This window comes from Drosophila biarmipes, chromosome X (assembly GCF_025231255.1).
Source record: "Drosophila biarmipes strain raj3 chromosome X, RU_DBia_V1.1, whole genome shotgun sequence".
In the NCBI taxonomy this organism is placed as follows: domain Eukaryota; kingdom Metazoa; phylum Arthropoda; class Insecta; order Diptera; family Drosophilidae; genus Drosophila; species Drosophila biarmipes.
This window is the reverse complement of record NC_066611.1, coordinates 22,809,111-22,833,976: the sequence shown is the minus strand read 5'-3', so window position 1 is coordinate 22,833,976 and position 24,866 is coordinate 22,809,111. Positions and strand designations below refer to the sequence as shown.

At 43.9% G+C, this 24,866-nt stretch overlaps 1 protein-coding gene across 3 annotated transcripts; it reads right to left on the bottom strand.

The window, feature by feature from the left end:
* Window positions 1–11: 11 nt before the first annotated feature.
* LOC108023514 (proline-rich protein 36) lies at window positions 12–24,365 on the bottom strand. Of its 3 annotated transcripts, none has more exons than XM_017093061.3 (4): window positions 23,932–24,365; window positions 5,039–5,302; window positions 4,365–4,667; window positions 12–4,032 (listed from the first exon to the last, which is right to left on the bottom strand). In XM_017093061.3, the coding sequence occupies exons 2-4, from the start codon at window positions 5,094–5,096 to the stop codon at window positions 638–640; spliced, it is 3,756 nt and encodes a 1,251-aa protein (XP_016948550.1). In that variant the 5' UTR covers window positions 5,097–5,302; window positions 23,932–24,365; the 3' UTR covers window positions 12–637. The 3 variants fall into 3 exon arrangements, with proteins under 3 accessions (XP_016948550.1, XP_043948726.1, XP_016948549.1); XM_044092791.2 differs by lacking the exon at window positions 23,932–24,365 and adding an exon at window positions 11,100–11,176; XM_017093060.3 differs by lacking the exon at window positions 23,932–24,365 and adding an exon at window positions 10,417–10,520.
* Between the last annotated feature and the right edge of the window lie 501 nt (window positions 24,366–24,866).

The following is a 24,866-nucleotide window of genomic DNA, read 5'->3' as shown; positions in this document are numbered from 1 at the left end:
AAACCGACCTCTTTTAATTTCTGTAATTTATTTTATTCAGTTTAATACAATGCCATATATATGTATATACACCAGCGGTAAATGCATTAACTGCTGTCGTTTTAAAATAATTTATTTATTATTAGCATTATAAACTCTCCGTTTTGGGGTTGCTCGTTTTCCTTCGCTTCCATTTTATTTTTGTTTTATTTGACACGACTAAGTAGACCAGTCCCATTGGTTAGAAAATTGGTTACTATATTTCACTATGACATACGAAATATTATATAGGCATAATAACATACATAGATATAGATATAGATTTTTCGCTTTTCTTTTCTCCTTTTATCTTGCTGTTGTATTTTCTGTTTTTTGGGTTCTCTTGTGACCTAATGACTAAAACAAATTAATAAAAATCTACATATTTCGTAACAAAAAAACTAAGATTAGTTAAAAAAAATTGTGGGGTGTTAGGCGCTTTAAAAGCGCGGGAATGGGGTGAAAAAATTTCTCCTTAATCTTTACGTTTCTTTTTCGAAATTATGTACAAACTCAACACAAAATTTACTGTTAACGGTTTAAAAAATATATAACTTGTGCGCTGCTTTTGTGATTTTGTGCCTGATATTATTTAGCTAGTGATAATTGTTTCGAAAACTCAGGATCGGTTGAGCTCCTCGCGTTTGAAATTCCTTATCGCGTCCATGAGCTGGGAACGCGGATCCGGCGTTGTGGGACCACTGCTACGACCTCCATTGGATTTCACGGGCTTCAGAGTCGGAAGCATTGCTGGGGGCGGCGGCGGCGGTGAGGGCGTGGCCGCTGGCTGGGAAGTGGGCTTCAGCTTGACCTGCAGGCTCACCGGCCTGGGCTCCGGCTCCTGGAGCTTCAGCTCCACTTTGGTGGACTTCAAAACCACATTCGCATTCTTTGCCGGCGGTGCTGGCTTGCTTTCTGGCGGGGATGGGGGCGTGGCAGCAGCGCTAGTGGCAGCGGGAGAAGGAGTGTTGCCAAATCCATTCACAGACACCCTGATTCTCAAGGCTTGCTCCTGCTCCTGTTGCTCCCTTTCCAGCATACGCTCCTTGAATCCCGTGCGACGTAGGGTATTCTGACCAAAGGGAGCCGGAGCTGTATTGGCTTCCACTGGTCTATTTCTCTCCAAACTGGAAACGGGGCGTGGCAGAGAGTTGCTGGCCAAGTTAGCCGAGACCACCTGGCTGCCTTGTCCAGCCGGAAGAGTGAATCTACTGCTTTTGGCTGGCCGCGGCAATGTAGAGGATTGGTTCTGAACGGGACTTGGGATTTGGTTGTGAACCAGTGGCTTCTCCAGAGGTTTTGGCTGCGGCTTAAGCTTAACCTGAACCGAAAAGGTCTCCTCTTCGATCTGCTGGTCCTTCACAGCGGTCTTTTCCTCTTGCTGTTTCTCCTGACTCACGTCTTTCAGTGGCTTGACCGTAATGGGAACGTGGTATTCCCGCCTCTGGGGAATGCCCATCCTCAGAATGGGTGAAGCCACCTCGATGGTGAGCTTGGCAGGCGGCGAGGTCACGCCTTGGGACTTTCCTGCCCCGCCGAAGATGTAGTCACCCTCGTTCTTGATGGCCACAGTGGACTTGGGCCGTTCGCTCCAGGTGGCGAAATTAATGCTGGGTGGCCCCGAATAGCGATATGTGGGGGGCAGGGGCTTGGAGCTCGGAGCGGATTCAATCTGCTGACTTGGTTGGACTGCACCGGTGCTGTTGTTGGGATTCCTCAGGTTGACAGGACTGACTGGCGTGGCTGGTGTGGTCGGTGAGTTCGGAGGTGATATGGTGCTTTTGGAATTCTCCGAGATTGGGGGTTCCTTATCATTGACGGCTTGAGCAGTTGGCGCGACGAGCTGCCTTTGAACTGGCGGAGACGGCTCCGGAACCTTCCTAACAGCCGGAGGGGATGGCTTTGGAGCTGGCACAAGTGCCTCCTTCTTGGCCACCGGAAGGGATTGCTTTTGCACAGTCAACTCCTTCTGAACCAAAGGAGTCACCGGCTCCTGGACTGGTTTCGCAGCAGGAGGTATGGATGGCTTGTCAACTGGAGAAGGCAGCTGCTTTTGTATTGGAGTAGGTGATTGCTTGAGGACCGGTTGGGGTTCCTGGACAACTTTCGGGACAGGAGATGATGGTTTCTCAACTGCTGGAGTCGGAGACGGTTTCTGGATGGGCGTGGGTGACTGCTTTGGGGCGCTTAGTCCATCCATTGATGACTCTTCTTTGGCCAGCGTCTCCAGCTCCAGCGAGATGATCTTTGGTTGCTCCGTAACGGGCGATGACGCACTGCCTCCACTTTCGGCCAGGCTGTTCTTTCTTGAGTTCAGGATGGTCTTGATCACCTCCAGGCTCTGCAATGAGGGCGATTCCCCGATGCTCAACTCACTGGAGGAGCGTCTCTGACCCAAGCCATTCTGGTCTAGTTTGTTTAGAGAGGCATGGGAGGTGCTGCGAAAACCCAGAGTTCCTCCGGGTGACGTCACTTCCGCCTCTGCTCCAGATGCTCCTGCCTGAAAGGAGTCGGCTCGTCCAACCCTCGTCGTAGATTTGGCCGTAGCTATGCTGAAATTGGCCAAGCGATTCGGTTTGGCCGCCTCAATCTCCGCCAGCCGAGGATCGGGCTGCTTCTTTATCAGCGTGTCCAGACGCTGTTGATTGATTATGGTCGCCAGTTCATCCACGATCTCGTCTAGTGGCGAGCTAGGGCTTACCGGAACCGAAACTGCACTGCCTTTCTGCATCTTCGGATCGGAGAAGTCGGGCGGTGGCGATATAGGAACCGAGTAGTTCCACGAGGTGAGCGAGGTCTCGCTACTGGGCGTGGCCAGACTTCCATTGGCCGGCGTCACCTTCTGTTGCAAGTGCACCTGGTCCTCGTCCTCCTCCTCGTCTTCTCCTTGGGCTGTCAGCACTGCCAATTCCGCCAAACTGGTGGCCAATGGTTCAGGCTGCTTGGAAGTCTTGCAAAGCTTGAAATTGTACACTTTGATGGCTTCGTCGTCCTCGGAACTCGATTCCTGCTGTGATTTCTCCGTCTCCACTTCTGGCTCTGGTTCTGGCGAGGCCGAGGGCGATGGTGCTGGTTCTCCAATACCCGAATCCGCCTGCTTCGAAGCCGCATCGTTGTCATCGTCCTCAGTGGCACTACCCAAAGATCGGGGCTCCGGGGTGGGCGTTCTATTCAGCAGGACTTTGGATACATTTCCATTGGGCGATCCATTGGCACTTCCATTTACCAGGGGCAGCGGGGGACTCAATGTCGGAGCAATGGGCAAAGGTGTGGTAATCCTTGGAGCTGGTTGCGGGATATTCGGGGTGGGTGTCACCGGCTCGGGGAGCGAAGCCAGTGATATATTATCCCCGCCACTTTGGAAATCCGGTGGAGGAGCCGGTGCGGTTTTTTTCTTGATCTGTAGCAAACGTTTCCGGGGCGTTGGTTCCGGACCACCAGCAAATGGTGGCTTCAGGTCCAGTGTGGCATAGTGGCCATCCACGGAGTCGTCATCCGGGGATTTTGAGCTATTTCCATTGCAGTCCAACTCCAGAGGGGGCCCAGAGAGATTTGGCGTGGACATGCACAGCTGGGGACGCTTGACAATCACCGCATAGGCGGGTTCGCTTTTTAGGCTAGCTGCCGGGATATCCGGAACCGACTGCTCCGGTATGCAAATCTGGCTTGGTGGCCTGGGGGCCGTTCGCTTTTTGCGCGGTGGTGGTGCCAATACCTTCGCCGGTGGCACTACCACCGGGGTACGGGTGTAGTTCATGCCCGTGGAGTCCATCGAGTTGAGGGAGTTGCTGGAACTGTAGGGACTCGGCGTCTTGGCCGTCACCTTCGAGTGCCGGCTGCTACTGAAGTCCGAGCTGCTGCTCAACGAATCTCGAGCGGCTCCGGTGCGCTGGAATTTGTGCATCACATCTGGATTGAAGTTGTCGTAGGACTCCGACTTGTGGCAAAGTCGAATCTCCGAAAGACCCACGGCTCCGATCGTTGATTCGCAACTGTACACCTGACTAGCATCCACTGAAAAAGGGGGATATAAATTCGGTTAGTAGAAGTATTACTTTCGGTGGTAACAGGCTTCACGTTCGTGGATTTTGTGGAACTTTGGAACGGATAACTTAAGTTTCAGATTGACTACAGGTGCCAAGGCTAAAATATTACATAAAGCTCTCTTGAGCGGACGGCAATGTCCTGAACGGACAGAATTCCCAGCTTTAAGATAAAATATCACCTAACAATCTCATGAGCGGACAGTTCTCTATTAAGCGGACAGTACATATACAAGACATTTTCCAATCCTCATCGAAAGTGAAAACCTTTTCCAACGTTGTAAGGATGATAGGTGCCCCTACCTGGACTCCGGAACTCGTACTTGTCCGCATCCAGTTGCTTGTTATCGCAGACGAGCGAAAGGAGCTTGCTCAGAGGAACCCTGGCTCCCAAGCGAGCCACGAAAAGCTGATCCTTGGGCAGCAGGACGGTGATGCGGAATGTCTGTTCGAAGGGCGCATTGCTGGTGGCCGCGGGCACTGGGGTTATTCGGTTGTACTCCAGCTGACTAGTCTCGTTCAAGTCCGTGTCGGTGGACAAATGGTGCAGATGTGTTGACGACTTGGACAACTTGCCCATTGAGGAGCTGCTAGTGCCGGATTTGTCTGGGGATTCACAAAACATAAGAGAGGATTTAATTGTTGCAAAAAGTAGGTTTCTTGAATATTTATAAGTGAGATTACGGATTTGAGATTGGTTTCTAACACAGGAACAGCGATTTTCAGGAATGTGTTCTATTATATTTGTTATCTCTTCTTTTACTATGCCAATATCCATTGGCTCTACAAATGATAATTGAGGAAGGGTTTATCACAGTAATGATTGCGGGGAATAAACTCTGTTTATGACAAACGATAAAATAGTCGAAGGATAATAAGAATTAGGGTGTCATTAAAAAGGAAGGGGAATTTAAGTGAGGCTTCCTATAATTCAATGTAAAAAATGTGCCTTAAGTTTTGGTTTGATGATAGCTTACCCTTTTTTCGGCCAAACCAGCGATTCAGTGTGGAGAAGCCGCCCTTCATGCTGCTCATGTTGTGGGCGTGGCTTCTGAATTTTTTCCCTCTCTCTCACTCGTTCCCTGCTTCTTCCACCTTCACCTTCACCGACTTCCGTTTCCGTTGCCGTTTCAAACGTGTCTCAACTTGTGTGGCTCTGCGTTTCCCTTAAATTTCGGTCGGGTTTCGTAATATTCCTAGAGCATGCTAGAAAATGGCGTGCGATTTGTGCGCTGCGAAATCTGAAAATGGAAGAAGGGCAAGAAAGCGAGTTAAAGAGCGTTAAAAGCGGTCTGATTACAGAAGACGCTCGGTCTTATCGGTTTTCTGGCTGATAAGGATGGTGGAGGGGACGGCGGATGTGCTGGTGGGCATTCCTTTTGGCTCTTTGTTTTTATCAACGCCACCTAAAAACCCACTCGTTTCTTCCATAATACCCTCTCCCCAAGGAAATAATGTTATGTGTGCCAGCTGACCAACAATATATGGCAATTTCGGTTTCTAAAGTATGTTTCAAAGTCGACTCGATGTATTTACATTTACGTACCCGTACGTACGTGTGCTTTATCAATTAATTTTTCCCCGTTCCTATTTGCCTTTTTCACCTGGCTTAGTGCTTAATTGTCGGCCAGGTTGTTTAATGGCTCACACCTACACACTAAGACTGCGAAAATAGCCAGCGATAAGCCCAAGAAAATCGAAATCGTCGGCGGCAATGAGAAGTGCGCGACTTGCGGGCGTTTTTTGTCGCGTGCGTTACATTTGCACACAATGCAAATCGCGAAGGCAACGCTACAAACATGCATCTAGCAGATAGCACATACATGTGGCAGATAGAAAAAGGAGGGTGGTTGGGGGGCGTGGCGCTGTTTACTCAGTAGTAAATTCTAATGACACAGTTGTGGTGCAACGGTGTGAGTGCGAGACCATGCAAATTACGGGCAATTGCACCACCAACTTGTTCTATTGTCTATGCACTGAGCAAAAAGATCAAGATACTCACTACATTCTGAGGATAAATTGTGTTGTATCCATACAAAATGAACATTAATAATACGACACAGTGAATCTATTGGTTCTTTAATAGTTAAAAAAGTATTATATCCATGAAACGACTAATAATTTCCTTTTGTGCTTCGATTTGTGTAGATATACTATACCATTTAATTAGGCATACAGCACATTACGAATCTGTAAGGTTAATCGCAAGTAATTCCCACAGGAAGTGAGTAGTTTTCCCTAATTGGGAAATCAATTCAGTAAATAACCTTTTGAACGAAGAATAAAACAGATTTATTTGCACTAAATGAGGGTAATTAGGTTCAGACTGAAACTCGCTTGACTTGTTCGTTGGTTTTTATATACACACACTTAATGTTCTGTGTTTACTAGTTGGGGTTTTCAAATATTCGACTTAAAGTAACGTCTGATATTAATCCTTTAATACGAGTCACCGTTTCGCCTAAATCGCTTAACCAATGGACCTACGTTAATGAACCGTACTGTGTGCATTCGTGATTGCCTGTGGCCCATCGATTTGTGTTTACTTTTTAATGAGCAGCCCCTACTAATTAGCCCAACTATTGGCCAGATATAAAACTCAACGTGGAGTCGTCATATGATTCGCCAAAAAAGCGTCGATACCCCTGGGGGTCTTCGCACTTGCCAGGCATATCGAGCAGCCTTTTGTTTCTGGCAATTGTACCCTAATTGAGTGTCCCATTTCTCTCCGATTAAAGTGGTATTATTGCCCGGTTAATCATTCATTTAAACAGGCGTGCAATGCTTTCATTGATCCCATATGTCTATCCAATGGGTATTTGCCCAGTCGGTTTGCCAGCTCTTCTAACCTGTTTTGGGTTATCAATACTGTTTTTGTTTCTTTTTTCCCTGGCCCAAAGGCTTTATAGTCAGTCACTAAAGTTCCCCTTGAAAATAAACATGAGTAAGTAAAAATTCCTCGGCTATCATGAGACGGCGATGAAAGATGTTATTTTTTATTTTGGTTTTTGCCTTAAATCATCACGTTCCATAAACATGGCTGTGTGGTTTTGGTGGTGTTGCCAAAAATAATGAGCTTGGCTAATAGCGTTAAGTGTTTTGGGGGCCTTTGTGAACTGGCTAATTGAAATAAAAATTAAATTGCTCTCGGATGGCATGCGAACTTTACACTTTGCCTATGGCCATTGTATGGGATATGTGCGTCTCTAACTGGAAATAACTTTATAAAGGCGCTTAAATTTATGGCCATATAAAAGGCTCGATTATCTAAATATATAGCATTTGAATAGCGATGAATCAGAGCCAACTGCCAACTGCAGCTGAACAATCAGACGTAATTGAACTGTTTACTTTGGCACGTTGGGTCCGTGTGTTTTGGACTGGAGATGGTTAAGTAACCCTCTATCGATTTCCACTTCTCACACGAGTAGCCCAGTTTGCAGTTGGCAGACAAACAACGAGTGATACACCATATACCTTATAATAAATAACGTGAGGTTCGAACGATTCGGAGCGATTCCCATTCCCATTCCCCGACTTTTATCGAATCGTTCGTTCCGAAACAAGGTCTTTAAACCGGCGAACTCAGATCACTTATCGTTGTGTGAACTTGATCGATCATTGAACATTGAGGCCTCACGAGTTGGATATATCTTTGGCTTTGAAAAGGGAATCTCAAGGAAAGGGTTGCAAGTAAATGTACCGTTCTCATGTATAACACTCTAAAAAAAAGGCAACGGGTTGTTAAACACACGTTCAAAGTGGGTCAATTCTTAAATTTATAAACATTTTTTTAAACATTTTTCGAGGTCTTATACAAACTTCAGATTCCCAATTGAAATTTCATTTTTGAATGGTTCTAGATGGAAGATCTACATGGGAATCTAAGGGAATTTAAGGGTTTCAAGTAGATTAATCGTTTCACACGTAGAACTCTTCAAAATATAAAAGGGCAAAAGGTACAGAACACAAGTTCTCTATACCTTGTGAAGATTGCTGGCCAACCGGATTTTGTTATTCTCAGAAAAGCCACAAATTGATTTGTAGCTTTGTGGCATCATCATTAGATTACCACTTATCTTGAGTAGGAAGCTATTCTTGCCAAAGTTTTGATTATAACTCTCAAGATCTTTATGATTCCGAATACATCAAGAGCCAATTAGGGATCCTCGGTTTGGGTTCTGAATAGAACCCATAAAAGCTCCCCCACTTGGGCCTTTATGGGTCTACATCGGGTGGTTAGATAACCCGGGCAGAGACAGCGACTTCCATAATTGAATGCTAATTTTACGGTCAATGTCTTCGGCCTTTTGGGGGAGTCTTGCCGTTATGTGTACACTTAAAATTGGCAACTTTCTACCGTTACACATGGGCCTAAAGAAATGAAGGCATTATTATTTTGGTGGCCCAAGTACCGGGCCATGTTTGAATAAGGCGAATCAGAAGTGCAAATAGAAGATGATTAATGGCCCATAGGCTGCAGCCTTGTGGCTTCGGCGGGTGTGATTATGGGATGTATCGGAATGTCGGGGGATCGCTCCATCATTGGCTTAAAAAGAGAGATCTCTCGACTGCGAATCGTTTTCGCTGCTCAATGGATGACACTGACATTGAAGTTCGGCATTGCATTCGGTGTGAATCGACTTGGGTTTGTTCCAAAGTTAGGCGATGATATCATACGGTGGATAACCACCGACGTGAGGGAATTTTTTATTGGTGCTCATCATTGTTTCTCTATAATGTATCGATAATCATCACCCATCCAACTAGACGGCTATGCAAATTTCCTTTGGACTGGTAGGTCGGTACAGCCAGCCGAAACACCTGTGGAATGACTTTCTCGAGTCACTGTTTTGCCTGTTTTGCGACAACTTTATCTGTTTTTGTTTGGTCTGCTGTGAGTTATCAGGCGAACGATTCGCATGACTAATCCCGAGTATGCTAAGTCGTAGTCGTTGTCGTTATGTCGCCGCTGTCACTTGCGGGCCATTATCTATTTCAATTTGTGCGGCAATTTGAGCCACTTGATTAGGCCGCTTCATTCTGCAACGTCCGATCCCCGTGTCTCCGGCTCATACCACACAGATATAGGTCTTTCTGTACGAGTATGTATATGCCCCCATATGAATGCCAGTTATCACGTACCCCTGCCATTGCTCTAATGGCTCAGAAGATGTCACCTGCCATATTCAATTGGGGGATCCACTGGTACTTTGCACCTTCCTATGTCTTTGAGTGACGTGGGGAGTTTCTTTAGATACCAAATGGGGCCATTTAAACGATAGATATGCATATAATTACGCAGATATGCAGGTGGCACTTTAAATGAGAACTAGGCTTAATGGAATACGAGTAGGTATTCACATAAGTATGCGTATCTTTTGGATATATATACAATAAACGCATAAACCCATATAACATATAATAATATACCTAAAAAGAATTTTTACAGACGATTACCTAACACAAAAAAAAATTGTTTCTATTTCTTGAGCCAAAAAGCACAGAAATTAGGGAAGCAAAGCAAAAGAATCAATCAACAAAAAATCATAAAGATAAAAAAATATTAGGAATCGATGGCATAATATATCCCCAAAGAAGATAGCGAAGACGGAATTGGTAATGGATTGCGGGTCCATAGAAGGCAACGGGTTCGAATTGCTTTAAATATGTATAAGGCAGACGGAATGGTAAAGAAGTGAGTTAGTAAAAATCGATATGCCGACTATTTTCCGCTTTTTAAGCGAGATTCTTGCGGTTTTCCCGCTGACTGAAACCCAACTTCCTTGGCTAATTGAAAACAAATCGCCCGACGCTTGGCTAGTGGCAAGTTTCCCGTTCATTTCATACAGATAACAACTGCATGGGTAACTACTGTTTTGTATGAGGCAAACAAGTACACCTGCGTTCAAAACAATAGAAGTGGGTCAATTCTAAAATGTATAACCATTTTTAAAATGCATTTTTGAGGTCTTATACAAACTTCTTAATTCCAATTGGAAGTTCATTTTTGATTGGTTCCAGTGGGAAGTTCATTTTTGAATGGTTCTAGTTGGAGGTTCATTTCCACTTCTATTGCTTTGAACACATCTGTGTATTGTGATTGTGGGTTATAGTTATCCAGACGGATGGGTAAGGACCGCAATCTACGTGACGAATCACTCCTCGCACTTCACGTTTCGAATTATACTTGTACGCAGCTTTCTTTTGCTCGTCACTTTGCCGCAATTAAATGCAGTGTTTGTTGTTCGACAAATTGCACGTTGTCATAAACAGAAATAAATAATTAATACACGCACACTAGAATTTAGCTATTAAGGTAAACTTGAAAAACAACAAAAAATTGCGTACTAACTGCGGCTAGCGGTGTTTTTTCTTTCTGGCTTGGCTTTCTCTCTCTTTCTAGGCGAAGAGAGGAGCAACTTTTGCGAGGCGGCGCCGTCGACGACGTTAACAAAACTGAAAACAAAAAACGCGCAAATTATGCATAGAACACAAAAGCATTCACGCACACGTACAGAACACTGAACATCGACACAGGCACACTCACACACACCACCAACCACTAACCACAATAATAGTGGCAATAATAAAGCAACGGTAACTCTCTAATAATAGAGCTACAGGCGAAAGAAAAGAGAGTCGCTCTCCCATCACCTGGCTCTCCCAGTTGGATCTGCTGCTTTATCTTATCAAATGATAGCAGCTAAAGCAACAACAACAACGTAAAATGAAAGGAAACTTGCAAAAGCGCAAATTTCAGTTTTCTGATTGGAGATTCATTTTCGGATGTTCATTCCTTGAGTTTCCAAGTGGAAGTTCGTTTTGCAAGGATTTCCAATTGGAAGTTTAATTTTGAAAGTTGAGAGTTCTTTACGGCAACATTTTATACTCTTTAAGCATATGAAGTTGTTCACAATATTTAGATATTTTTAACGCTTTTGAAACCAGAATTAAGAACAAAACTTTTGGAAGGGAAAGCCTGAACACGGAGTTCTGGGAAACCCGGCGGTTCTGGGAATTGAAGTTCGAATGTACTCTTATTTCACTTAGGTGTGTTGTGTCTGGTATCTGTTGCTCGGTATATCTGTATCTTCACTTGTCGCCACACTTGGGCCAACTGAACTAAAACTTCCAGCTAAGTGCGTTGCATAAGTCAGTTGATGATGAGCTGCGCCGACTGCAGCGCTGGCAGAATTGCGCAAGTCTCGCGTTCTGATTGACGACCTTCAATCGCTGTTAACTATTTGGCGTGGGAGCCCCACCACCTTCTTTTAGTTTTTAAGTGGTATATTGGCGCTCCTTGCGCTTAAAATAAAATAAACAGAAGAGGACCGCCAACGCTTTTCCCTCGCAGGAGTGGCGACGTCTAAATGCGTGACCATTTTCGGCCCATCGTCAAGAAATCAAGGGAAAAAAATCATAGTAGTAGGAAGGAAGCCTCACCTAAACGCACACGCACACCAGCACTGTGATGACATCATAGCTCAACCACCATAAATGGACATTCCAAGAGGCCAGCTATAGGGTGTGTGCCACCTTCTTTGATCCGACTTCTAATTATGTGCTACCCATTTTATAAAAAACGAACATCGAGGGCAAATCCGAATTCAACGGAGGAGGGTAGCAAGAACTTTTGAAGAACCTTTTAACTTAATCTTAACTTTTATGGAGCTGAAACGAGAATTTCATATGGTCTAGTTTGCGTTTTCATACCAGCAAATTGGCCCTCAAAAGCACATTATAAGCTTATTATCGCCTTATCATTAGTCCAAATTGGTTTTGGCCTGAAAGACTTTCAAAAACATAAAATTGTTTGAGTAACAAACGGAAATTGAACAATTGTCTGGAAATTTACGGCATACCATCGATTTGTTTGGGTAGTAAAACCCGCTCAAGGGGTTATTTGGGATTTTAAAGATTAGTGGGCTCCGATTCGCGTAAGGCCCCACCTGCTATCGCATCCATCTAGCATGGCTTCCTTGCCGGGCCGACCGTATCTTGATCACTTAAGGCCTGTTCGACTCTCATATTAGTGTTTGGGTTGTGTATTATCGCAACACCTCTCTAATGTATGTACGCAAAGAATTCCAATAAATTCGGTCTGGCTTGGTGTACTTTTTGGCCACCTGATATGACCGCCCAGAGCATTTTCAAGGCGCCATCGAAACATCGGGACCCCAAACCATCAAACTAACTAAGCAAAAACACCATACCATCTGGCACTCGCCGTGTACTTGTGCTTGTACTTGTACTTGTAGCCACTATATCTCTTTATTTACTTGTAGTTGCTCGGGCACGTTTTGGGGTCTGTGATAGCCTCAACCTTAACACAGTCGTGTCTCCGGTCGTCGCGAAGGTTTCTTCGCAGACGGGGGCGTTGCTATCAGTCGTGTACTTTATGGATCTCGATATGTGTAGCAATAGCAATAGCAGCCACATATCATTGAGGCATTTCTCCAGCCAGCATACAAAGACCTCCTCTCTGGTACTTGGTGACCCCGATTCGAGGCAATTCTTGTGCTGTTTTTTCCTCTTCTTGCTTTGCCTCATTTTTTCGTAGTTGTTTCGAAAAGTGGCACAAACTCATTCCGAAAAGCGGCAAGAAGAACACAGAGAACAAGCCGTAAACAAGTTTCGCGACGGCAAATTCGACAATGGAAACCATATGATCAGCGTAATAATAGTTATGATCATTGGCTGCTGGAGGTTCAGTTCGGATCGGTTTGCTTCGAAAGATTTCTTCGAGGCGAATTTTTCATAAATATTGTGCGGCACGCCTAGGAAAAAGTAACCCTGCTTTCCACTGTTTTCCGATTTCTGTTTCCGGGAGGGGAAAGGGGGCAAAAAATGCATGGCATAGCTGAGAAAAGAGTTGATCTACATACCGGGGCCACAACAAGCCCCGTTAGCCGTGGCCCTTTTATTCAGTTTTTCTTCTTTTTTTGCATGTCTCGCTTTAATTAGACTTCAATCAATGCCAGAGGCAACTGTCAGCGCCCTAGTGGCTTTACGTATCCTACACAGGAAAAAGCTTAATATTCGTAGGTCGTATTATAGAAGTATGTGAATTCCTTAGTGGTTGCTAACAGTGTTTGTCCTTGACCTGGAAATACGACTGGAGTTCAAGTTCTATCTTATCCAAATTCTATGATAATCATTATAAGATTTCTCATATTATCATATCGCTTTTTTTCTGTGCATCGTCTTGCACTTCAACTCTGACGTCAGTCATTAAGTTGCAGAATGGGGTCAACTGAAGTACTGCAGACTGGATCCCCACGAACCACTCGATCTTTTGACAGTTTGAACCAAACTGACAGTTGCATGCGTTTGCGATGATTTCGATTCGAGATCCCCGATCCGAGCAGCTGATTCAATTACGCCTGCAATTGCGTTTGCAAGTGCAGTCAGCCGTCCGGACAATTCAATGTGGCTCAATCTGCGACAGCCATTTGCGTACACACATGCTCACATGTTCATATTCACAAAGTGGAGTGCGACAGGGAGATATCCACTAAAACACATGTTGAACCATCTTGTATTACATGTAGTATAACCACCATTACTGCAGTTCTCCGTCACACATTTCGTCCACATAGTTTAATCTAAGAAATATTTATAGCTTTAAACTTTTGCCTGCTCAGCTGTGTGCCAAGACTTCGCTCGACTTTAGTTCAAGTGGACTTTGGTTAAGGTCTTTAGTAGTAAAAGCATGATAATAGTTACAGATTTTTCCGTACTTACAATGAGGTTCAAAATACGTGTCTAAAATCGGGCTTCTGGATTTCATAGCTTGAGTAACAGGATCCCCATAAACATTAATTTTTAAAGATGGTCCAAATTTTAGTTCATTTTAATGATCGATATTACCGTGTTCCCAATGGGTTTCACAATGGGAGCCGAAAATAGGATTTATAGATTCCATAACTTAAGTTATAGGATCCCGACTTAGACGTGGGATACCTCTTTGAATTTGTATTTCAAATATCTTTAAATATACATCTAAAGAATTGCTTTTGAAGGTGGTCCCAATTTTAGCCCAATTTCATGTTCGATTTTCCCGTATTTGCAATAGGTTTTAGTATGGGCGACCAAAATTGAAGTTCTAGATTCCATAACTTGAGTTGTAGGATCCCGACTTAGACGTGGGATACCTCTTTGAATTTGTATTTCAAATATCTTTAAATATACATCTAAAGAATTGCTTTTGAAGGTGGTCCCAATTTTAGCCCATTTTCATGTTCGATATAACCGTGTTTCCAATGAGTTTCAGAATGGGAGCCCAAAATGGAATTTCTAGATTCCATAACTTGAGTTGTAGGATCCCGACTTAGACGTGGGATACCTCTTCGAATTTGTATTTCAAATATCTTTAAATATAGATCTAAATATTTACTTTTGAAGAGGGTCCAAATTTTAGCCCAATTTCATGTTCGATATTACCGTGTTTCCAATGAGTTTCAGAATGGGAGCCCAAAATGGAATTTCTAGATTCCATAACTTGAGTTGTAGGATCCCGACTTAGACGTGGGAAACCTCTTTGAATTTGTATTTCAAATATCTTTAAATATAGATCTAAATATTTACTTTTGAAGAGGGCCAAATTGTAGCATAATTCTATGTTCGTTTTTTCCGGATAAACGATTTTTCTTGTGTTAGTTTTTGTTTCTATCTGAGCAAATTGCATTCAATTACTTCATTCTTCCGCCCATTTTAACCCTCCATCAAATGGCTACCTTTTTGTGGAACTAAATCTGACCACCTGCAAGTGTTTTTATGGAGGTTTTTCGGAACTTCGGAGCACTGAAAATACCGCCTAATAAACGGCAACGGTGCATAGCCAAGCAACCTGTCAAGAGCGGGTTTTTTTTTGGGTATTTTTTGGGTGTTTGAGTGTTGCAACCACAACACCACCAGCAGCATGCACAACAGCAACTCAAGCCAAGTGCTGCTCATAATAATTTGTTAGAGTGCATTTTCCACATTGCAAACGGAGATGCCGGTTTTTCAAAAGCCCCAACCCCGCCCACTGGCCAAACGAGCTGGAAAACGGCCTCCTGGAAGAAAGTGAAGCGAAATGAAATGCAGCTGCAATGGCAACAACTGCTGTACCAGCAACTTGCAACTTGCTACTAGCCACTTGCAGCCAGCAACTTTTGCTTCTCTCTATCTCTCTGGCTAAGCGGCTTTCTTACTTGGGTAATAACTGGCTAGCATTTCATTTGAAAGACGTTTAACGCACTGCCTTAATTGCATTGTGCCAGCCAGATACAACTGCATCCATCAAAAGCTACTACACGAATAAATACGTATATGGTATGCAGTATTTTGCTGCTGGGCTTGCCTTGCCAAACAGCCTTGACATGCAGCCAAACTAATGACAGGAAATCGTCGACAAGTGCGCGGCCCAATCCCATCTGCAATCTGAAATCTGCCATCTCCATTCTACGGTCTCCAATCCCATCGACAAGCTAAAGCGGACCATTCCAATCTGGTCCCACACAGAGATGAGCTCGCCTCACCTTATTATAGTTAGTTTTACAGTAGAAACTCTATTGATTGAATAACCCTTTGACTTTCAGCAGTACTTTTTTACCCTTTCTTAGCGTTCAAAAAATTAGTTGAAATTGCAATATCTCAAGAGGATATCTTAATCAAAACAAGCTTTGTAATGGCACCTTGTTGCTGTTTAAATGAATTACTTTTAAAGGGGTCTCACTGTGGCTAGACTGCCCTGGTTGGTCGCGCTTTTTAATTGCGCGTCGCATCCAACCGGTTGCCACTTGAACTGAACAATTGCCGCCCATGCCATCCTCATTTCCATCCACGTATCTATATCTTGAATCTCTATTTCGAATTGGTATCTGTATCTGTATCTGTGTCTGCATCTGTCTGTGTATATCCGTAAGTGCAAGTATCTGCATCTGTTTGCCAGCAAACAGGGGCAAAAATGCGGCTCACTTCGTTTTGGCCATTTGCACCGATTGATCATGGATTGGTTTTATTGCTGGACAGGCGCCGAATGCAGTGGACTGTCTGTCTGCACCACCGAGAGCACCACTGCACCACTGGGTGGGGTGCATTGAACCAATCGAAACCGAATCGACCAAATGTGGCTCACCTTGGCTAAAGATATTTCTCTCTTTGTCTGCCTATGTGTGTGTGTGCGCGGGAGGGTGGGGCAAATGGGCAAATGTTTATCAATGAAATTGGACAGCTGAATGGGTAACTAGGTGGCCAGGTGCCACCGCCGCACCACCAATTAGTGGGTGAACATGGACACGGCCTGGCCAAATATGAGGGAAAAATTCCAAGATAAGAAACGTGTTGTCAAACGGAACTACATTAAATCTTTAAATAGTTTCTACTGCTAGGCGAGCTGGACTTCCTTAAGATCCCATGAAGAAGATCCCTAACCAAACCAATCAGGTTTTACAAACTAACGTGCCAACCCAATTTTGGGCAAATATTTAATCTATGCTATCTGCTTTCTGCTGAACTGCATGCCAGTTCCGAGTCTTGAGTACCTGCTAACCCCCTTCGGATCGATTTCAGTGGAGGAGGCACGGATCCGATTACCCTGGTGATCCGCTCCAGAAGCCGAGCAGTGGATGAGCTCACACCGCTTGGAATGCAGTAGCGATTCGGACTCTGATTCCGCTTAGCAAAAAGCCAAAGTACACATAAAGCGATCTGGATTAAAAATAAAATAACAGCCGAGGGGGAACAAACCCAGGCGAATGTCATTGCTCGGACTTGGAAACGGATTCGATTCGATTTGGTACGTTTTGTTTTGAGACTCGAAAACTGTCAGCCGTATATCTGCATCACGGATGGGTTCGTGGATAATGGCCATCATCTGGCTGGCATTAAGATTCATTGCGAATGCAAGTCACAGCTTTTCGCTGGTGGGAAACCACGGGCACGACGGACGACTGTCGCTGACCTTGAAATGGACCCCGTAGCTAAGCAGCCAAGATATCCGCCAAGAAACCCCACTACCCACTAGCCACCAAGAAATCCAGCCAAGAAATCCACCATCAGGGCAGAGAAAGTAGTTAGCGAAGCCAACCAGTTGGCTAAGTTGGCTAAGAAAAAGTAAAATTATTTTAGGACAGGCCGCCGAGAAAAGTATGTCACATGCACCCAAGGCACTCAGACTTTCGGACCTGGCCGAAAAAAACAGAGACCTGGCCAAAAACAGCTGTGGCAAGTGGCGGGTTTTACTTTCTGCCCCAAAAAAAGGAGTGCACTGAGGAAAATAATTGAGAACATTGAAAAACTACTTGAGGCTCATAAAGCTGTTCAGACTTAAAAATATTATAAGATAAATATTTTCTAATAATAGGGATCCCTAGTTAGGAAAATTGTTGGGAATAACAATTTATAACTCGATCCTTCTTGTCTCGAAACTTGTTTAATTTGAGCGAGAGAAATCCGATGTTCATTAAAAAACCTGTTCATATTTAACAAAATATTAGAAGATTAAAACAATATATTTAGTTATAATAGGGACACTTAGTTAGGAAACTTTTTGGGAATAACAATTAATTACTCGATCTTTCTTATCCCAAATTTGCTTATTAAAATGGAATCCTTTATTTTTTCCTGAGTGCAATGTATCGACAACAAGTCTCTCTCCCTCTAGATTCGCATACTGGACAAACAAGTTGGCCAAGGCCCCCCGATCACTGATCACTCCGCTCCGACTGGATGCGTGTTGCATGCCTCCTCCGAGCAGGAAGCACTTGCAACTTGCAACACTTGCAACACTTGCAGCACGCAAGCGCCGCTTGATTTGAGCTCTGGTTCGTTTTTTTCGCTGTTTTTCGGAGTTCAGCTAATGGAATTCCAGCAGGCACTTATATAAAAGATTAGACCCGCCGATGCCGATGCCTCAGTCATGTCACGTAGCTCCCGGCTCAAGATATCGCCGAGTGTCCAAGTCTCGGAGTCTCCGTCTCCGAGATTATACAATGATCGAAATGTGTGTTTTGGGAGCGTCTCGCGCACATGTGAGGCACGTCCTCAGGCATCGAAATCAAACATTGGACATTAGCTAAACCCAATGGGATTTCAATCAATCGGGGCTGTCTGCTATCTGCATTATGTGCGAATGCTCTGGTTGCGAAATGTGCACTCGATTTTGGGAGGATTTCTCGGGGGCATAGCAAGTGAATGGTATTTTGTGGTTGAGGTCTGGTAAATGCTACAAAAATATATAAGTACATATCTAAAATTCATTAATTAACTATTTTTAAAAGGTGTTATACTCGTATTATTGGTTACTGAAATCCATTGAAATATTTTTCAGGTATTGAAGCATTTTGATTAGTATTCCACGTTTACGATGTTGACAGCAAGGCATCGACAGAACTTTTTATTTTTGGACATTACCTAAGTTTGTAGCATTCCTCACCAGACCAAATAGTATGCACAAATATCGTGTATCGAAGCCAGATCACGTAGCGATACATTTGCTAGCGTTATACAACATGTGGCCAAATCTGTTTTGTGCATTTGGGGCGTATTTCACGCACGTCTTCCCGCCCGCTGCTCTTTCTTCGCGGTCTTCTCCGCAGTCTTCTTCTCAGTCTTCTCGGGTGTCTGAGGCCCTTGCCCAACATTCGTGGACTCATGCTGACCCACTTGCCCCAATGCGATCCCATTTCAACTCCCCGGCCTCTCCTCTTTCTTTTCATTGCTGTTTTCTTGTTGCCCCTTTTCTTTTTGGCCATTTTCAATGTCAACACGCTTTTATTATTTTGTTGTTATTTTTTTGGTGACAATGAAGTCAACTTTTTCTCTAATTTTTTTGTGGACAGCGCGTGTTTTGCATTTTCAGCTAAACAAGGCGCAAAAAACGCTGCGAAAACCAGAATTTACACAAAATTAGATGTAAATGCCTTCGGAGATTTGCATAAAGACGCGCTATAAATTAGACTTTCTTGTTTTATTTTCGTCAGCAGTTTTCAGGTTCAAAGCAATTAAGTAATAACACAAATCAAAGCAGACAAAGGCAGAAATGAATAAAAAGAAGAAAAATTATGCAAGCTCGCCTGGCGAAAGAAACCATGGTTCGGTGATTCGGAGGCCCCCGACCTGCAACATATTACCACCGCCCATTTCAAGTTCAAATAAAAAGCCCCATTTCGGGCTAATTTCAACACTGTTTTCATTTTTCCAACACTGCGTGCCTCCAATGGATCCAATAAAAACCAATACAATCCAGTGGTCAGTGGCCGGTCAACTCCCATTAATACTGGTTGAATCCATCGGGTTTTTCACGCTTTCGTACTCGGCACAATTGACTCGAACTGCAATTGAAAAGGAAAAAAACGAGAAGCGGCAAGAAATAAACTGCAATTGTTAGAGGAGCATGTATGCACACAGCTGTGGCCATAGAAATAGCACTGGGCCATTTGGGCTCAGTGTTGCACCAGCAATAATTTGCACTTATTCGGTCAACTCAATGTATTGCTGGAGAGCTGTGAATTAAACTCTAAGCTGTACCTACCCCAGTTCAAAAAAGAAGTGAATGTAGTTCAATTTACTGCTGGTTTAATCGCCACAAAGTGTTCTTGATTTACGCAGTCTTGTTCCCGATTTTTATATTTTATCTCATTTTAATGACTACTCAATTTGGCCAACAAACTTTCCCAGCCGCAAGCCCCACATAAAGATTTTATATTTACAGGTAAATCATCGACACCCATTTTCGACAAAGGCATTATTTCTGGCTCAAAAGCGAGAATGGAATGCCTAGCGAAATTATAAGAAAACTTGTCCAAATGTTCGGAATGCAACCCTACATTACTTGCTTGCAAGGCAGGAAAGCAAGAACTGCGATTTGTTTCCCCTCGAACTATCTCCTGTTTGAATTGCTATTCATTTTGCTTTATTTGTTTATTCATGCATGCCTGCCAATAAGAGAGTGTTTAATTCCATTCCATCAGCTTCAGCTCTGCCTGGCTGCTCTGTTGCAAGTTTGCTTTGCTGGCAGCATGCTTTTTGCTCACGCTCGGATTCTCCCCCTTGGCACGTGGTTTAAATTCTGCTTGTGTGCTCGCCCGCCTATTTTTTCGTGTGACAATCTTTGCGTTGGAAAAATCTTTGAAGCGTCACCAAAGTCTAAAATATCAGTGGTTCGCCAAGGCGGGGGGATGGAGCATACCGGTTTTCTTAGAGAGCAAACACGTTTGCCGAGCGGCTGCCCTTGTCAAGGTCATGCCCAGTCAAACGCTGCTCTTTATTTTCATTTTTGTACTTTTATTTTGGTTTTCTGCTCCACCAAAAGCCAGAGCCAAACTGCAGCCTTTGTTTCACAATGTAATGGAGCGATCCACTGATGGACCAGCAGCTGATCTATTGTATAACTGCGATGTCCCCGTCTCTTAACACAAACATGGATAAACCACAAAAAAGCTTGGGAGGGGGGCAAATAAACTCCGGTTGTTGGGGGCTCTTGAGTTCAACGACTTCACATGACAATTGGCCATTGTTGCTGTTGTTGCTGTTGTTGCTGTTGTTTGTTGAATGTTTTGTCGTGGCAAAAGCAAAGGCAAAGGCACAAGCAAGATCAACAGCACGAGCAATTAAAAAGACGTTAATTTGTCGACTTTTGTGGCCACGAAATTGAATTTTCAACTGACCAACTCCAGTGATTAATAGCATGGAGCAGCCAAGTTGACTATCCCCTATCTGCTATCTCCCGACTTCCAACTCCGATCCCGAATCAAATTCTTTGAGTCGATTTGCTTTTGGGGCAAATGGGAAATGGTCCGCTTCTGTCGCTCATAATTACCGGAGCCCAAATTAACGACTGAGGCGCAGACCCCAACGGTTAAAGTCACAGTCAGCGAACTCTGAACACCACACCACACCACACCACACCACACCACACACAAACCATAGCAAACCCAAACACCAAGGCACAAAAATACAGGCTACAGACAGATACAGATGCGGCCGAAGGTATGCTCGTGCATGATTCTAATTACTATGTATGGGCTTTGTGCCCCCATGGATTATATAGACAATGCACAGGGAGCGGGATACGGCATACACTACTGAGGGGCTCCAGAACAAAAATAGTAGTAACAGTAGTAGTAGAGTTCCAGCAGCAACAAGAACTCTATTGTTCGGCGAGCGTCGGCAGCGGAGCGTCAGCTGAAGAATGGAGAATCGAGAACGGAGAATGGAAGTTCAAGTACCCCCCGACAGAGGCATTACATGATAGCTATAGATCATAGAGGAAGTCTTTAAGCAAACGTCGTGTCCCAAGCAAACAGAAGAGGCGGGATTTATGGTGGAGCAGGAGTTGACAACTTTTAAAGTGCAATTTTGGAATACAAAAAGCAATTAATATAATGTAATTCATAATTTTTCGATACATTTTTTAAACTGTTTATTCCAAATACGTCCAGGAAAATGGTGTATGCAGGTGTATACAAATTACATTTTCTATCCTAAAGAGATACCGAAATACATTTTCGGCGCTATTAGCTTTCCCGCATTTGTTCCACAGCTTGTAGCAGTTTTGTGTACACAACACATTACACAGAATTCCCAGTATCAAATGTAAAAGGGGATCATCGACGGCGACTGGCCATTAAAGATTTAGAAAGGCCCTTCATCACACGGGTTTCCCAAATGCCCAAATGCCCAACTGCCCAACTGCCCAAAATCGAACGAAAGTGAGAGGAGCGCGCGGCAGAGTGACAGGTACAAAAGTGAGATAAAGTAATGGCGCCCAACGGGGGGCTTTTTCTTGGGACGGGGGCACGAGAGAGAGTGATCTGAATCGGAAAGGAAATAAGGCGCAGATTCCTTGAGTGAATGGTGGTAACCCAAGACTTTGTTTGTTTGCCTTTTGTTCGCCTTTTCAAATCTTTCCGGGGATTAAAGCTTCTTGCGAGGCAGCTGCTGCTTTGCTGACACTGTTTTCCGTAAGGGGTTGTCGGTAGAACCCCCCATAGCACGGATCTCGAACTTCCCTGGCTTATTGCGCATCGGTGAGAATCAGAGTCCGAGTGGGAATTCGAATCAAAATGAGAACCATTCTACTGGTGGGTCAAATACCTTGGACAAACTCAACGAGCAGTCATCTTTTTGTTTTCTTACTGAAATGGTTTATTGTTCGGCGGCTGGAGCGATGCAAATGCTGTATAAAATTCAATAAAATGCGAAACCAGTTTATCAGTTGATCGCTGAGCGCGGACTTGGGCAAAAGTTGCCAAATAATAAACACGGTATGAATGTGTACATTGAAATTAAAAATACAAATACATAAAATACAAAAAAAAAAGGCAAAAGAAGAAAAAACAAATCGTCGGCAGTTCCGAGCTTCATGTCCCAATCATCGTCATCACCGTTTGTTGTCTTTGTCGCCGCTTTTTTGTTTGCGTTGCTTTTATTTAATTTTTCGACATTTTTACTTTTTTATGGTACTGTTTTTTACGTTTTATGTGAGATTCAATTAAAAACTTTTGACCAGCAATTTCATAAATTTGCAGACTTATGGGCAGGGGAAAACAGCGGAGGGTGGTCCACACGTATTCATCTCCAGCGCCAACCAGTTTGATGTTAATCAATTTTCGCAACAAATTTTTGCACTTGCCACTTGCCGTAGCGGAACCAAAAAAACTTAAAAACATGCTGCGAATGTTTTTCAAAAGGAAACTTGCGCTAAATAGAGCCATACAAGTATCTATTTACGTTTTATCTCCTTTTTTCGCGTTTCTCACTTGCTGGAAATTACTTAATATGCATTTAGCCGCCGTGCCTCGACCTTACATAGCTGCCTGCTTTTTTGATCGATAGTTGAAACCCGCGATAATGCCGTTTCCGCTGTGGTTTTCATCGCCGATCGCGGCAGCATAATTATGGCCATAAACCATTGATTGCCGCTCAGTTATGTGGCCGCCTGCCCGTTTGGATAATTATTATATTATCAGAGCCAGGCCTCAGATTCCGATGCCTCAGTATTCTGGCTCCCTAGTTCTCAGCACCCAGCTCTTCAGATCTTCTGATCTCCAAAGTTTAGCGATGAACAAGTGAAGTACGGACCGAGCTTTCAGACCAATCCACTCGAATCCGATCCGCTGCTTTCACTGCTGACTCAGTGGCTTTTTCTTCTTACAAAGTTCAACTATCTGTCATTTTGATTTTCCGCTTTTTGCAGGGCACCCTGGGGCAACAGCACTTCAAGATGGAGCGAATTCCCAGCATCCATGAAAAATTAAATGCAGGTGAAACCAAGCAGAGTGGGCCACACTTTGCTAAAACCTAATACTTTTCTCATTCTTAAGCTAATATTCCATAATAGATAGTATATTTAATAGTCGGAGACTCTAGCAGACTCTGTTAATCAAATGTTCATCGACATACATATATTAAATATACAAATTATGTAGATCAGGTACAGAATATGTTTCCCTAGGACGCGTGAAATTCTCAAATAAATTAACAGAAAGTCGTAAAATCCCCCTTGAACGGACAAAATTCGTCCTCTCAATTGTTGTTGAAAAGCTGTTTTCTTAAAGAGTTAAGGTTCATCTCGCTAAATTTAACGTTTATATTAATAACTTTCCCAAACGGACTACCCCTTTTTAATAAACGGACAAGTTTTCCGTTCAGGCCAATTTCATTTCAATATCCTTTGCCCCACTGTGCAACGTGTGAATTTTTGCAGCCCAGGAGAGTTTTTTGCCCCCAGCTTGCCGGCATAATTTACCGTTTTGGAGCTTTATCTGCCGATCGGAGATCGTAGTTAGTTGTTGGTACTATTTCTGCTGGTGCTGCACTGCTCGTAAGTGATTTTTCAGAGCTGCCGCAAAACGGAAACCCGAAGAAGCTGACAACTTACCTAGACAACGACCTCAATTAGCAAATCTGTTTGGGCCGCGTCTTGCCATGGTTCTAACTGCCTTTTGATGTGAGGCGATGTGATGTGCTGTTGCTGGCTTAATGGCGCTCTATTTCCTGTCAGTTCACATGCATCGGTCCATAATGCCTGTGCCCAGGTTAACACACTCTCACACACTCTCTTTCCTATCTTTCTTTCTTACTTTTTTATTTTTTGGCTAATTTTTTTTCGGTAGGCACTTTCAAGTGAAAAAAAAGTGTAAAAAAATAAGCGACTTATTTTGCACACACTCGAACACTCGTACGCTCGCCGCGTAGCCAATTAAAAAGGCATGTAACGTATGTAAATAAATAAACCTGGCGAATTCTTCCCCAAGTTTTCTTTTTCCGCGAGAAAGTGACGCAGCGTGAGCGTCCGCACGGCATGAAACTCGTTTCTCGACTGAACCGCTCAGCTGAAAATCGACTGAGCCTCAGCTGCAGTTGCTCGGTAGCAGCGGTCGCCAGCTGACGACGCAGAGCGGGAGAGCTGAGCTGGTGCTGGAGCACCACCCAGTACATCCACCGATTCACCCTCCCGAAACCGAAAACCCACCTCCCGACCTCCTGAAGGCCCGATCCCCCGATCTTGGGAATGTGCATTAACCGGGCGCACGCACACGGGGCCTACGAACGGGGGCCCAACCCAGCTCCACGGGAATTACAATTAATTTGACCAACATTTTTTGTAGGAGTACCCTCCCTATCTTGGGTACTCGGGTTCCCATATTTCTGCGTTTAAAAAACAAATAAGTTTGTATACATGAGATCTTTACGAGATAGGATCTTTAAAAATAAAAGGATCTGGTATTGATCATAATTACAGAACAAGTTCGCATTTCGGATGTGCCACAAAATTTTAAATGATATTTTTGCATATAATAAATGATTATTAAT